The sequence below is a fragment of the Mya arenaria genome, chromosome 13 (genome assembly GCF_026914265.1).
Source record: "Mya arenaria isolate MELC-2E11 chromosome 13, ASM2691426v1".
Classification (NCBI taxonomy): domain Eukaryota; kingdom Metazoa; phylum Mollusca; class Bivalvia; order Myida; family Myidae; genus Mya; species Mya arenaria.
Genome location: NC_069134.1, coordinates 51,650,715 through 51,667,001, shown reverse-complemented (window position 1 = coordinate 51,667,001; position 16,287 = coordinate 51,650,715). Strand labels below are relative to the sequence as shown.

Below are 16,287 nucleotides of genomic sequence, written 5' to 3'. Positions count from 1 at the left end.
TTGATTTATAAAGTAACTGTGTCATACTGTTCTAAATGTATGTATCAGTTTGTCCCTCGGTACAGTTTATTATAGCATTTTTGTCAACTGAAAGTTAGGGATGAGGAGGGGGGGGGTCTTCACATGTTTAAAAAAATTAGAATATGGGTTCTAAAAATATGGCTTTAATTAAAGGATTTCTTGACCGTAGCAATGTCAGATCTCATGGATGCAGCCACACCACCCCCATTTATCAATGTTTCTGTCAGTTCTCCAAAAATGGTACCTGTAGCCGTTCAAAATGCATTTATACTGGAAGAAATAACATTATATATATTCCTTCCAGATTTTGTTTACATGTAATTGTATATCTTCATAATTCAGATTTAAAAATGTATTGGCAAAATTACTGCGCAGCGCGAATTCCGGGCATTTGAGGTAGTTTTAACTGTTCAGAATTACCTGGAACTAGGATTGTTATTGGTCCCAGGAATTACCAAAAACACGTGACCGTCACCAAGAGTCAACCAGAGTTGCAACATGACCTGTGACTTGAATAACACGAGTTGCTACAGTTGGAAATAGTTGGGACCCCACACACTTTCACCAGCCCAACTGGTTCAAACGCCGATAATGACATTAAATACGCATTTCATTCCTTACATAAATGCAATACCCTGATATGGCTTTTTAAACTAACATCAAGCAATAATTTCATCATATTTACAGAAACCTTGCAAATGTTAAGATCGTATATTATTCCATTAAACAAACATGTAAATAGTTCGTATTAATTCAATAATAGAAAGTCAAATAGAAACAGTCATTTAAATGATTTCAATGTCAGCAATTACACGAAAACAAACAGTCTTTCCACTATTCAAGCTAGCCTTGTACTGATGCCAAGGTAAGACCATATAAACCTGCCTCAAGGACATACTGAAGAGATGAGATATACTGTCATTATGTTTACTAGATGACAAAAGAGCTCAGACAAATAGTCTTTTATTTTGAGGAGAAAGTGTTTAAGCGGCGGATTTAGCATTTATTTCTTTAACAGCTGCAAATGAACAATACATTAACCTATAAGATATTTGTGTTATTCTAACCCAAACAGTGTGTTATGGACTAGATTAGGTGTAAGAATTTGGTGCGCACATTAAATTTAAATGGTTAGCATTTAAATGATAAATAGTGTAGCAGTGCGATCGTTCATACATCGTGTGTCTGTGACTAATATAATAGAGATAGATCGTTATGATTGCTCCAACAAAGACAATTATTTATACTTCGACGTTGATCATAGAAGATAATGAAGTAAAGACAGAGATGTTAACAACGGGTAATTGTAAAACTAGCAGATATTGTTTACTGTTATTTAAAGATTGTAAGAAAATTCATATGTTTTGGAAGTTTGACTTTCGCCTTAATATAACACGAAATGTTTAGTTGCATGCTTTTTATGGATTATGTGCACTTTTTTTACAAAGGTAACATTGTGTAGTCTGTTTTATGTTCTGTAAACGTGTAAATAGTGAAAAACTTGTATTTTTTTTTAAAAAAAAGACAGAATAATATCTTAACGTTATAACATTCCAGGTCAAGATTATTAGCTTTATACATGGACTGTATTCAACATATCATTGTTAATTGTTCAAACTTTATAAACAAACCTAAATAAAACGCTTAAACAAAGAATTGTTTTGATTAGGATCAATTTTGCAATAGATATCAAATATGATACCCTGATACCATTAGTTGATCAATCGATGATCAGTGTTTAATAAGAGGCCATGCAGTGGTCCACCTTAACAGATTTCGTCGCCACTACTAAACTAAATGACGGAGTTTGAAACACACGGATAAGAACAACATAATTATTATACAGGCATAGTTGTAGTACAGATGCTGTAGTCAAATGGATTCAACTGCGTATATTGTCAATTTATCATATTTAAATATATAAAACATGATAATATGTACCTCCTTATTGCATCTTTCATACCGAAAATCCTTCAGTTACTAGTTGGCATTGATACCAGTATTTCTGTATATTCCTTTCAGAGAACTAGCTTGTAGGAAATGAACTGCTGAAATAATGGACAACCATAAATAGTTTTTCAAGCAACCAACAAATAGACCATCGGCATCATGTGGAACGCCATGAAATACAACTACAACGTGCGTGAGGCGTACCGGTTCCATTTTGACGAGCCCCCGGCCGCGCCTCTCACACACGAGGAGACGCGCAGAGTAAGGCAGATCATGGACTGGGACAAACATCAGGCTGATGTTTCCCCTAGAGCCCGGAATAAACAAACAAAAATGGTAAGTAGCTGTGTTTGAATATTTTATTTATATGACTTGTGTTATGTTTGTTTTCAGATGCGTTTTCTACAATGACTAGGAATGCGTTATGTATGCCTTACTTATGTTATAATTTCTGAAGGAGGCGAATCTTTGTATAACATGAGAATGCTTCTTCACGATAATACTATACTAGTAAATAGTAAATACACATATCTTCAGAAAATATTAATAAAAAGATTGTAGTGGTACACAACTTGTCACCGCATACATGCCGCATATATTTCACGTGAACTGTATTTGGCGGGCTTGTGCCTTCATGCCCCAATCACTAGTAGTTCATTTTCCGTTACTGAAATGAATGTTTTATACGAAGAAGTTATCAGAAGCACATACTAACTAGATTTCTTTACTTTTATTCGTCGTCATTAATTATCGTCGTCGCCGTCGTCTCCTCCTCCTCCTCCTCCTCCTCCTCCTCATCATCATCATCATCATCATCAAGAGTTTATGTCTCTTGTACAACGTTGATAACTATCACATTAAATCTGTATTACTACAAGTTGCATTTACTTCAATCAATTCACAAACTGTTATTTCGATGAGTTGGTCTTTGTCAAGTTAACGTCGCGATTATTTTAAACAAGGGAAACAACTTAGTAAAATGTGTAAGAGTTACAGTTCTTTACTATTTTAGAGTTCAATATAATAGTAAAACTCGTTTATTTCTAATTCATCATTGTCAATTTGTCAAACAAGAACATTTTTTTTAATATGCGGAGTGAGCGTACCTTTTCACTGCATACAGGTCGTCTTGGCACGAACCGTATGCGGCACTTCACATCAGAGGCTAACCGAATACTTTTCCATTTTGTATCCTAATCCTGTGTATGAAATACTGTTAAGTTATTTTGCGAGTCTGAATAATGTCAAATTTGGAGTTTCTGCGTTCGGTTCCAGTCCTGCGTGTTCCTTAAAGAAACCTGGATACCGCGTACCGAAGGGAAGTGTGTGTGTGTATGGGGGGGGGGGTGCACTTATATATCTGAATACAATTGTTACACCAAACTTATATCCTCAGATGAAGTAGTGGTTGATTGCCAAAGCACGGTACAAAACTATTGTAATAAAAATACTTGTCAGTAAAATCTTTACAGACACATATAGTTTTTACAATTCAAAGGTAATATGATATTCAGATCCAATGTCAAGGACATTTTTCAAGAAGAGCGATAATGGTTAGAACCATGAGTATATCATTCTTTGATCGGTTATGCCGCTTTTCCAAACCGTAACCAATCAAGTAGCTTATCGACCCTGGCTTATTTAGTGTCGGTATGGTTTACATCGCTTGAATTTCAAATTAATTGAGTATCTCTAGCTAATCTCAGCGCCAAATTATTGCAATGGTAGAAATAAAATTGGCACGCTTATCGTTAAATATAATTAAAGTCCTTCCTAACGTAAGCCTTGCGTTACAGATCGAAATTTATTGTTTAAAAAGCTTGACGCCAAATACCGGAAACGTTCGTGTCTTCCCAATGCGTCAATTAAAACGTCAAACAATACAAAGAAAGAAAAAAAAACCAGTGTGTGTGATAATGGTTATTTCAGCTCCGGTCAACACGCCATATAGGACCGACTAAATGCGTTCATAACTCAAGCGACAAACACAGATCTGCCATGCGTTCAGTAAACGTGTTCGCGGAAAACGGATTATCTTTGGTTGTCCGATTATAGTATATGCGCTGGAATACAAAACACGAACAGTCTGCTTACGCTGGTTAACGCTCGCCCTACTGAACGCACGGCAGCGGTACCAATGGTACCAATATCTCAAAGATGTTTAAAAAACAACACAAAGAAAACTACAAGTGGAAGTCCGGTAGTCAACCATCTTAACAATGACCATGTTAAAGCCCTATACAGACTAACATCGTACAAAGCCATACCTCAATCTCAATTTATATGTCCTTGACCGGTATGCATTGCAATTTGGCTGGAAATAAACTTTCTCGTCACTCTCCGCAAAAGGTTGTCCAAGCCTGTGGAGAGTCATTCCTGGTTCAAGCATCCTATTGTTTTTGAAAGATTCCATAATGTGACCGTTCTTATGACGAAATGGAATGTCTGTTTTGTTTTTATGATATGTGATTTATTAAAACACCTGAAATGATGTACTGTGGCAGTCTATAATCTGAGTGAATGTTCTATTTCGTTATCTTTTCGACATTAGTTTTTTCAATAGGTAGCTAGGTTTGACGCTTAACAGAGATTAAATAAACCCACATGGATGGCCCAATGTTTTACTCTGTTTAAGAGCGCTTCCCTCTATCGTATTTTATGTTGAAAAATATTTCTAGAGCAAAACATGTACTTGAGTAATTTTTAAAAAACAGTCGTCGTACTAATTGTTTCTTTACATAATTAATGACCTGCTTTAAATTCCGCACAACGAATTTCATTTAAAGAAATTGATAAGTAAAAAATAACATCCCTTTTCCAGTACACACACATGATTGTAAATAATATAATTTTAGTTGAGTGAATAAGAATTCTTGTGATTCCGGGCCTAATCTTGTTTAATGGTGTAAATAAATAAGAAAAGGTCGGTGTTACCACCTCGGAGCAGTCATTAAAACAGGAAGGACGTTACTGGAGAGGTATATGGAACCGGTTTGTGAGCACTCAGTCTCTCACTTAAGGCAAGGAATTCCAATTCTTAGGTCACATCAACCTCTACAAATATATATAAATATATATACGATCATTTCATGTCAACGAATCTCCAACGTTAGGGGGTGGTCTTATGGACCATATAATTAGTTTTTTCCATCACTCGACATGTGGAAGTGGGTATGTACTAGAAACAATTCAAATATGCATTTCATTCTTTACTTACAAACACTGAGAAGTGAGGTTAACAAACATTTCAGTGTTCAAAAGTATCCACAAACATTGTTCATTTGTTCTTCATGTTTTATGTTTTTAATTTAAAACGATGCAAATTTCTTTGTGTCCTTCGGAAAGCCCAGGCTAAATTTTTATTGAAGCTATATATATATTTACCCTCAGTTTTCCGCTTTATATTTAAAGCACTTAAGTACAAAATCGGTGAAAGGATTGACCAATTGGTCAAGGTTACTGCACTTTAGCCTTAAACAAATTTAAATCCAGTTAAGTGTGAAAATGTTTAATCTACTTATCTACTTTTAACTACATTGTGTGATATTATAAATAGCCACAGAGAATTGCGATACCGATAAATGTTTTGTGACTTCATGGTTAGTCTAACAACATGACTAGGTTATTTTAGTGCTTGAGTGCATGCTACATGTAATATGGCATTGAGGTTCGTCCAGCACACGGGCATGCTCAAACTCCGTGGCATTTAGGTTCGTCCAGCACAATGCCGTGCTCAAATTCCGTGGCATATAGGTTCGTCCAGCACACGGGCATGCTCAAATTCCGTGGCATTTAGGTTCGTCCAGCACACGGGCATGCTCAAATTCCGTGGCATTTAGGTTCGTCCAGCACACGGGCATGCTCAAACTCCGTAGAATTTAGATTCGTCCAGCACAATGCCGTGCTCAAATTCCGTGGGAGTTAGGTTCGTCCAGCACAAGGCCATGCTCAAACTCCGTGGCATTTAGGTTCGTCCAGCACAATGTCATGCTCAAACTCCGTGGCATTTAGGTTCGTCCAGCACAAGGCCGTGCTCAAACTCCGTGGCATTAAGGTTCGTCCAGCACAATGTCATGCTCAAACCCCGTGGCATTTAGGTTCGTCCAGCACAATGCCGTGCTCAAACTCCGTGGCATTTAGGTTCGTCCAGCACAAGGCCGTGCTCAAACTCCGTGACATTTAGGTTCGTCCAGCACAATGCCATGCTCAAACTCCGTAGAATTTAGGTTCGTAACGCACAAGGTCATGCTCAAACTTCGTTCAGCACAATGCCGAGCTCAAACTCCATGGCATTTAGGTTCGTCCAGCACAAGGCCCTGCTCAAACTCCGTAGAATCTAGGTTCGTCCAGCACAAGGCCATGCTCAAACTTCGTAGAATTTAGATTCGTCCAGCATAATGCCATGCTCAAACTCCGTAGAATTAAGGTTCGTCCAGCACAATGCCATGCTCAAACTCCGTAGAATTTAGGTTCATCAAGCGCAAGGCCATGCTCAGACTCCGTAGAATTTAGGTTCGTCAAGCACAAGGACATGCTCAAACTTCGTTCAGCACATTGCCGTGCTCAAACTCCATGGCATTTAGGTTCGTCCAGCACAAGGCCCTGTTCAAATTCCGTGGCATTTAGGTTCGTCCAGCACAAGGTTTTTTTTATTTCATTTAGACTGTGATAACTACGTGTTCCTTTGTACTAGTATCTGTTTTAATTCCTCCTCAGATACTTTTCTAGACCAGTTACATTTGTTAAGCTGTCTTGCATGGATCTTTCATATAACTATTCAATAAAGTGAATAGCCAATCATGCTTCTGGTGTAACTTAAATAGCGGGAGTTGGTCACAATGAGAGTAGACGTGTGGCAATCAATGACTCATAGTATTCCGCATTGGTGTCCTTTTGCAATATTGAGCATTATCAAACAATATATTATCGACAAGCGATGCATTCTTGCTAATAGTACAATGTCGTGTCGAGTGATTACGATTGTGCTATTCAGAATCCCTCATTGACATAATGTACCAAGGGATGCTGAACGATTCGTGTGAATGTGTTGTTGTCATGGTCCTTGTGGTCTGTTGACATTACAACTGTCGGTAGGCAACAACCCCCAACGGATATTGTCCAATTATGGCTTTGTGATGGCTTATGTTAAATTAAGCTTTGTATTTAATTAATGAAGCTTAACACATTTTCGCTTGGCTTTAGATGGTCAAGAACAATGGCTATTTGATTCAGATTCTTGACGAGGTGATTCCAGGACGGCATTGAGAACACTGCCCTCGTGTTTATTTTATCTTTGTTCTTCATTTATATTGAACTTGATTTTATTTCGATTTAAGGTATTTGTATCATAACTATCCAATGTACACAGATCCCATATCATTTTTTGTACTATTTTAAAGGTTTTTGATTAGTTAAACATTTTTGAAAAACGCTTTCAAATTTATGCGAAGAGATCCCATATTATTTTGGTATCATTTTGAAGGTGTTTTTTATGAGTTTAATATATTGAAAACACACCTTTTTAAGTGAAGAGAACCTTTTTTATTTATGTGTCATTTAAAAGGATTTTAAGAGTTGAAACTTTTAAACAGATTATTTCACGTCCGAATTTAGTTGAAATAGAGAACAAATATTCACACTAAAAAAGCTTTATTAATGATATTAATTTGATTCCAGACATTGATCAGCCATATATGTTATCAAATTATATGATACCATGATTATATGGGGTCATTTAGCAATGGCTTAATGAAATGACAAATTTATTTCTGCGCATCGGGTACAAGATTACAAGAAAAACTTTCTCGATAGGTTGGATCAAATAAAAGTGCCATAACATTAATATCTCTGTGTACAAACACCTATCATAAGAGCAGAATGATAATTCTAAAAAAGTTTATTGCTTTGCTAACGACATTTTATTACCTGCAATAAGTTTGAAAACACATAAAACACATTTGAAATCCAATAAAAACGTAAGCAATGGGTTTAAAATCGCACTCTCTGCATTTAAATGTTTCACTACTTCAGGTTTTGGTTGGATATGCTACAAATGTTTCCATGTTGAAACTATTTCATGTTTGTTTTTTCAATGTCATCAAATTCTAATTCTTTCCGCGTTTTTGTATTGATCGTTGTCTGCATGTTTCAACAGTATAAATGCTAGCGTGCTAATTATTAAGATGGGTGGTCACACTGGTACTAGCGTGCTAAGATGGGTGGTCATACTAGTACTAGCGTGATTACTATTAAGAAGGGTGGTCATACTGGTTCTAGCGTGATTACTATTAAGAAGGGTGGTCATACTGGTACTAGCGTGATTACTATTAAGAAGGGTGGTCATACTGGTACTAGCGTGATTACTATTAAGCAGGGTGGTCATACTGGTACTAGCGTGATTACTATTAAGCAGGATGGTCATACTGGTACTAGCGTGATTACTATTAAGAAGGGTGGTCATACTGGTACTAGCGTGATTACTATTAAGCAGGGTGGTCATACTGGTACTAGCGTGATTACTATTAAGAAGGGTGGTCATACTGGTACTAGCGTGATTACTATTAAGCAGGGTGGTCATACTGGTACTAGCGTGATTACTATCAAGAAGGGTGGTCATACTGGTACTAGCGTGATTACTATTAAGCAGGGTGGTCATACTGGTACTAGCGTGATTACTATTAAGAAGGGTGGTCATACTGGTACTAGCGTGATTACTATTAAGCAGGGTGGTCATACTGGTACTAGCGTGATTACTATTAAGCAGGGTGGTCATACTGGTACTAGCGTGATTACTATTAAGCAGGGTGGTCATACTGGTACTAGCGTGATTACTATTAAGAAGGGTGGTCATACTGGTACTAGCGTGATTACTATTAAGAAGGGTGGTCATACTGGTACTAGCGTGATTACTATTAAGATGGGTGGTCATACTGGTACTAGCGTGATTACTATTAAGATGGGTGGTCATACTGGTACTAGCGTGATTACTATTAAGAAGGGTGGTCATACTGGTACTAGCGTGATTACTATTAAGAAGGGTGGTCATACTGGTACTAGCGTGATTACTATTAAGAAGGGTGGTCATACTGGTACTAGCGTGATTACTATTAAGCAGGGTGGTCATACTGGTACTAGCGTGATTACTATTAAGCAGGGTGGTCATACTGGTACTAGCGTGATTACTATTAAGCAGGGTGGTCATACTGGTACTAGCGTGATTACTATTAAGCAGGGTGGTCATACTGGTACTAGCGTGATTACTATTAAGCAGGGTGGTCATACTGGTACAAGCGTGATTACTATTAAGCAGGGTGGTCATACTGGTACTAGCGTGATTACTATTAAGCAGGGTGGTCATACTGGTACTAGCGTGATTACTATTAAGCAGGGTGGTCATACTGGTACTAGCGTGATTACTATTAAGCAGGGTGGTCATACTGGTACTAGCGTGATTACTATTAAGCAGGGTGGTCATACTGGTACTAGCGTGATTACTATTAAGCAGGGTGGTCATACTGGTACTAGCGTGATTACTATTAGGAAGGGTGGTCACAATGGTGCTAGCGTGATTACTATTAAGCAAGGTGGTCACACTGGTACTAGCGTGATTACTATTAAGCAGGATGGTCACACTGGTACTAGCGTGATTACTATTAAGCAGGATGGTCACACTGGTACTAGCGTGATTACTATTAAGCAGGATGGTCACACTGGTACTAGCGTGATTACTATTAAGCAGGATGGTCACACTGCAGGGTGGTCATACCGATGCTAGCGTGATTACTATTAAGCAGGGTGGTCATACTGGTACTAGCGAGATTACTATTAAGCAGGATGGTCATACTGGTACTAGCGTGATTACTATTAAGCAGGGTGGTCATACTGATGCTAGCGTGCTTACTATTAAGCAGGGTGGTCATACTGATGCTAACGTGCTGACTATTAAGAAGGGTGGTCATACTGATGCTAACGTGCTGACTATTAAGAAGGGTGGTCATACTGATGCTAACTATTAAGAAGGGTGGTCATACTGATGCTAACGTGCTGACTATTAAGCAGGGTGGTCATACTGATGCTAACGTGCTTACTATTAAGCAGGGTGGCCATACTGATGCTAACGTGCTGACTTTTAAGAAGGGTGGCCATACTGATGCTAACGTGCTGACTTTTAAGAAGGGTGGTCATACTGATGCTAACGTGCTTACTATTAGGCAGGGTGGTCATACTGATGCTAACGTGCTGACTATTAAGAAGGGTGGTCATACTGATGCTAACGTGCTGACTATTAAGAAGGGTGGTCATACTGATGCTAACGTGCTGACTTTTAAGAAGGGTGGTCATACTGATGCTAACGTGCTGACTATTAAGAAGGGTGGTCATACTGATGCTAACGTGCTGACTATTAAGCAGGGTGGTCATACTGATGCTAACGTGCTGACTATTAAGAAGGGTGGTCATACTGATGCTAACGTGCTAACTATTAAGCAGGGTGGTCATACTGATGCTAACGTGCTAACTATTAAGAAGGGTGGCCATACTGATGTTAGCGTGCTTACCATTAAGCAGGGTGGTCACACTGATGCTAACGTGCTGACTATTAAGAAGGGTGGTCAAACTGATGCTAGCGTGCTGACTATTAAGAAGGGTGGTCATACTGATGCTAGCGTGCTTACTATTAAGCAGGGTGGTCATACTGATGCTAACGTGCTGACTATTAAGAAGGGTGGTCATACTGATGCTAACGCGCTTACTGTTAAGCAGGGTGGTCATACTGATGCTAACGTGCTGACTATTAAGCAGGGTGGTCATACTGATGCTAACGTGCTGACTATTAAGCAGGGTGGTCATACTGATGCTAACGTGCTAACTATTAAGCAGGGTGGTCATACTGATGCTAACGTGCTGACTATTAAGCAGGGTGGTCATACTGATGCTAACGTGCTTACTATTAAGCAGGGTGGTCATACTGATGCTAACGTGCTTACTGTTAAGCAGGGTGGTCATACTGATGCTAACGTGCTGACTATTAAGCAGGGTGGTCATACTGATGCTAACGTGCTAACTATTAAGCAGGGTGGTCATACTGATGCTAACGTGCTGACTATTAAGCAGGGTGGTCATACTGATGCTAACGTGCTTACTATTAAGCAGGGTGGTCATACTGATGCTAACGTGCTGACTATTAAGAAGGGTGGTCATACTGATGCTAACGCGCTTACTGTTAAGCAGGGTGGTCATACTGATGCTAACGTGCTGACTATTAAGCAGGGTGGTCATACTGATGCTAACGTGCTGACTATTAAGCAGGGTGGTCATACTGATGCTAACGTGCTAACTATTAAGCAGGGTGGTCATACTGATGCTAACGTGCTGACTATTAAGCAGGGTGGTCATACTGATGCTAACGTGCTTACTATTAAGCAGGGTGGTCATACCGATGCTAACGTGCTTACTATTAAGCAGGGTGGTCATACTGATGCTAACGTGCTGACTATTAAGAAGGGTGGTCATACTGATGCTAACGCGCTTACTGTTAAGCAGGGTGGTCATACTGATGCTAACGTGCTGACTATTAAGCAGGGTGGTCATACTGATGCTAACGTGCTGACTATTAAGCAGGGTGGTCATACTGATGCTAACGTGCTAACTATTAAGCAGGGTGGTCATACTGATGCTAACGTGCTGACTATTAAGCAGGGTGGTCATACTGATGCTAACGTGCTTACTATTAAGCAGGGTGGTCATACCGATGCTAGCGTGCTTACTATTAAGTGTGTTTATTAGTAACATCATTTTTTTTAGCCACACTTCAATATTTAATTTCAAACAAGAGGATCAATACTGATTCTACTGAATCTGTAGATAAAGTTGTCCATTTTGATATTTACTTATGCTCCCTAACAATTGATACCCCAAATTATTCATTGATTACCAAATCGTTTACTCCCAATCGTTGACGTCCAAGCACTCGTTCATAAATTAAGTCACAACAGTGCTGTCAGATACACCTTTTGAAACAATTTTTCAAATTGATTAGCTATGTAAATTTTTATTTGTACTCTGCCAATTAGACAAAGAATGAGCCAGATTTATCGGCCATATCGGAGCTCGGCTATATCTAAATCCGGCCAGTTTTTGTTCATATATACTCACAAGCTCCCCGATCAATGTTTTTCGCGATATGGCACCAGGTTCAAACGTAAAAAGGGACAGAAGTAGGAAACTTTTGCTGTCACCGTCCAACTAATGAAAGTTGGAATCGAATTGAAGTGTAAACAGAAACGGATAAAACCTACCGTAGCGGGCTTTCACATTCAAATGAAGTTCTTTTATGCGATATTGTCAGAGTTTACTTTAGCGTGGAAGGCTAGATAGCTGGTTGGCAACTCCGCCTTACCTATATACTTTTAATGGATTAAATCTTTAAACCTCTCCAATGCAATGAGGTTGATCATATTTGGAATTATGACTTCTTGACAGTAATCTTATCTTTTTAGATTTTTTTTTTGAGGAATAATTTGGAATACAGGAACAAAATGCCGAAGCTAGGAAGAAGGGTGAGTTATAATAATTGAAGATACAATTGCAGAAACGAAACCATTTCAGTAGAAAATCGCATTACAATGTTTCACTTACTTTGTAAACTAAACTATTGTTCATTGAACAATGGCTTAAGTAGCTTATTAAAGCAGCGGAATGGAAGTGAAGATCTTAATCTTAATGTATATTTGGTTAATTGTACACATAACAGGATAATAGTCATATGAATGCAGAAAGCAACCCTTTTGAGGGTGCTCTAATACCGTTTGCAATAAAGCGATTTGCTGAAGAATGGGCATCGCTTGTTTTGACCTATTGGCGCATAATTATTTCTTCAATCTTTTTTAATTCATTAACAACGATAAGTGTTCAAATACAGAATGTCTTTGTGACACTTGATATTTCGGTGGTAGCACTCTGTCATGTTTAAAGTACTTGTTAAGGATCGTGTGCTGATATTAATTTGATCGTTTAAAGCATTCTTCAAACAAATTAATATTGAATGTTTACTATTCTAGAAAGTAAAAAATGCAAAGTGGTGTAGTCATCCGTGTCATTGAAAACTTGCACTAACGAATTGGGGCATTTTTAACCAGACTATGTTACCTAGAACTTTGAACCAGACTTTGTTAGGCAGAACATTGAACCATTCTATGTAAACTAGAACATTTTTAACCAGACTTTGTAAACTAGAACATTTTAAACCAGACTTTGTAAACTAGAACAGTTTGAACCAAACTTTGTTAACTATAACATTTTGAACAGACTTTGTAAACTAGAACATTTTAAACCAGACTTTGTAAACTAGAACATTTTAAACCAGACTTTGTAAACAAGAACTTTGAGTTATACTTTGTAAACTAGAACGGTTTGAACCAGACTTTGTAAACAAGAACTTTGAGTTATACTATGTAAACTAGAACAGTTTTAACCATACTATGGAAACTAGAACTATAAGCCATACTATGTAAACTAGAACAGTTTGAACAGACTTTGTAAACAAGAACTTGGAGCCATACTACGTAAACTAGAACATTTTTAATCATACTATGGAAACTAGAACATTTTAAACCAGACTTTGTTACCTTGAACTTCGAACCATACCATGTAAGTTAGAACATGTTGAATCAGACTTTGTAAATTAGAACATTTTAAACCAGACTTTGTTACCTAGAACTTCGAACCAGACTTTGTAAGCTACAACTTGTCATGCAGGAAATTGTGCTAGTCATGGGTTTTCTTGCGTCGTCATCGCGAGTGCTCAAACATTGCTTTCTTTTATGACGTTCAACAAGTGTTCCATTATCTTGGTAATCCGTTAAGTGTCAGATATGATATTCAATAAGTTTATGAAGCATTCATTTATCTCTGTTGAAGTGACAAGACTTTCAACTTTCTCTCTTTGACTTAAAATAGAAAGGAGCGCATGAACTTTCACTCTTGAACTGACAATACGTAAGGGCGCATGTTTGATTTCTATTTCATAAACTTGGACGTAGCTTAGAGATTATCAAAAGGCATTTCACTTAGTCATTAAGCTCTGCAAATGCTTAACTCTGATCTACGTATTTCAGAATATTATAATGGGGGGTTCTATAAGGTTTAATGTATCTCGTTTATAAATCATGTAATGGTAATATTCTATGAAAAAAAACAGACAAGTTCTGTGGTAACCAAGACGGAAAAATTATCGACAAACTCATTGTATTTTATATCGACCATACTAATGAATGCATGAATGAATGTGTACTAAACCAAACAATGGTTTTCATTGATGAGAACGAACATTAGCAAAAGTACAAGTGAAGTATAAAGCACCCTCATCATTTACATTCAATTACTTCAATTTTCAAATGAGGTCTTGCTATTAAAGAACGTTTTCTAATCCATGATGGCTCTTCATTTTGATTTGTGAATAATGCGTTTTGTATTGAACAATGCATTGTCGTTTTAATCTTTGGTAATATGGGTGTACGCGATAAATGAAAGGTCCTTGCTATCATAATTAAACCTTTAGAATGTGAAATACTGTCTTGACACTCTAAAAAAGAGGAAAACTCTTAGTCTGATGACTTGATATAGGTTATCAAATATCTATACAAATTATGTTTGGTTTAATAACTTTATAATGAATTTAATTCTTATACAAGCCAAATGAGAGCCCCATTCTTCCGTGAATATTTTATTGAGGTGCAGAGTTTTGACATTTTACATAAGGGATGTCTTGCAGAACGTAAAAAAAATGTTTTTTTTTATGCATAATGAGATACGTGTTTTTAAAGCTGCACTCTCACAGATTTACCGTTTATAAAACTTTTTTATTTTTTTGTCTTGGAATGAGCATTTTTTTGTGTAAATATCTGCAAACCACTGATAAAAGACTGCTGACAAAAGATCAGATCTCAGATGTTCATATTTTCGTCCTAAAATTAATCTTTTATGGCTAAAATCGTTACCAACGGTTTATGAAAACATCAATTGTTGAACTTAAACAACTGCTATCTATTTATTTTTTTCAGCAGTCATATAAGACTGGTTTACATGCATTTTCGCATAAATTGGCTCGTAACAAGACAAAAAATAAAAAGTTGTCAAAACGTTCAATCTGTGAGAGTGCAGCTTTAATGAGGATGATTGCATGTCTACAGTGAAAATGACCTCAAGTATCTGCTGTTTAATGCACATCGGGCCTAATGTTAATTTAATTACTAATTTACCAATATTTTTTGTATAGTTCACTTGAAAGTACCGACAGTTGGGAATGGCAATCTACTTCAGTCAAAAATTAATAATTGATTTCTCTTTTCGCAGACCCAGATCTAAATTCCTTTGGCAGACAACATCCGTTTGATATGCAAAGTGGCATTAATTGAAAGAATATAAACAGGTTTTCGAGTGTGTGTTTTTTTATATAATCTATTGTATTGATAAATTAAAAAAAATCACATAACATCTAATGATATTCCTAGAAATGCTGAAAGCCATCAAAGATCTTCAATACTTTCTGCAAACACGGGGAGAACAGTAGTATACAATACAAGTCTGATAACTGAGTTAGGGTTGCTATATTGTTTGGATTTACAACACTTGGTGGTTCAGAGTCCACGTTTGGTTTATCTTTACAAATGAAGTATGATTTAGAGTTGACAACTTTATATCGAGGTAAATATAACTGAAATATGAAGTAGTAAGTTTGACGATTCCATACCTTGGCATGTGTTCTTTGTGTTTGCACTGATATGCTATGTCATTCTGTATTGTCTGGGCGCCATTATCTATATTCTATCCCTCACCTTGACCTTCACATACAAAGGAACACTGGTAGCGTAGCAGTTTTTTCTTCTTTTTGAAACCTCAGTACATATGAGTACAAGGGATCGGGTAACACTAACACGTAACAAGCCAACATTTTAATAATAAAAAACCCATAAAAACGATGATTGCATGCATTAATAACGCCTAATAATAATGCACATAATAATTGTAATAACAATATTTGTGCAAATTGAACTTTTGAAAACAACAAGCAAAGCATAACTACATTGAACGGTGATTTTCGGGTTTCGATGACCGTTACCATGGCTGTAAACCCAACATTTAACTATACACAATACAACATTGGATTATGCTCAAAGTTTACCCTTGTGTTCGATAACCGTTCCCAAGGCGGTAACCTCAATCGTTTTGATACCCAATACTACATTTATAATCCCAGTAAACTCCGCGTTCGATGACCATTACCATGGCGGTAACCCCAACATTTATTGATACACAATT

At 37.3% G+C, this 16,287-nt stretch overlaps 1 protein-coding gene across 28 annotated transcripts in view; it reads left to right on the top strand.

The window, feature by feature from the left end:
• The first annotated feature begins 988 nt into the window (after positions 1–988).
• Positions 989–16,287, top strand: part of LOC128213890 (uncharacterized) — a 64,414-nt gene continuing 49,115 nt past the window's right edge. For 9 of the 28 annotated variants that reach the window (XM_052919980.1, XM_052919986.1, XM_052919994.1 and 6 more), the window contains exons 1-2: positions 992–1,321; positions 2,044–2,307. In XM_052919980.1, coding sequence (XP_052775940.1) covers positions 2,131–2,307 — 177 coding nt within the window. In that variant the 5' untranslated portion in view covers positions 992–1,321; positions 2,044–2,130. The other 19 variants (XM_052919988.1, XM_052919985.1, XM_052919987.1 and 16 more) reach the window with 8 other exon arrangements.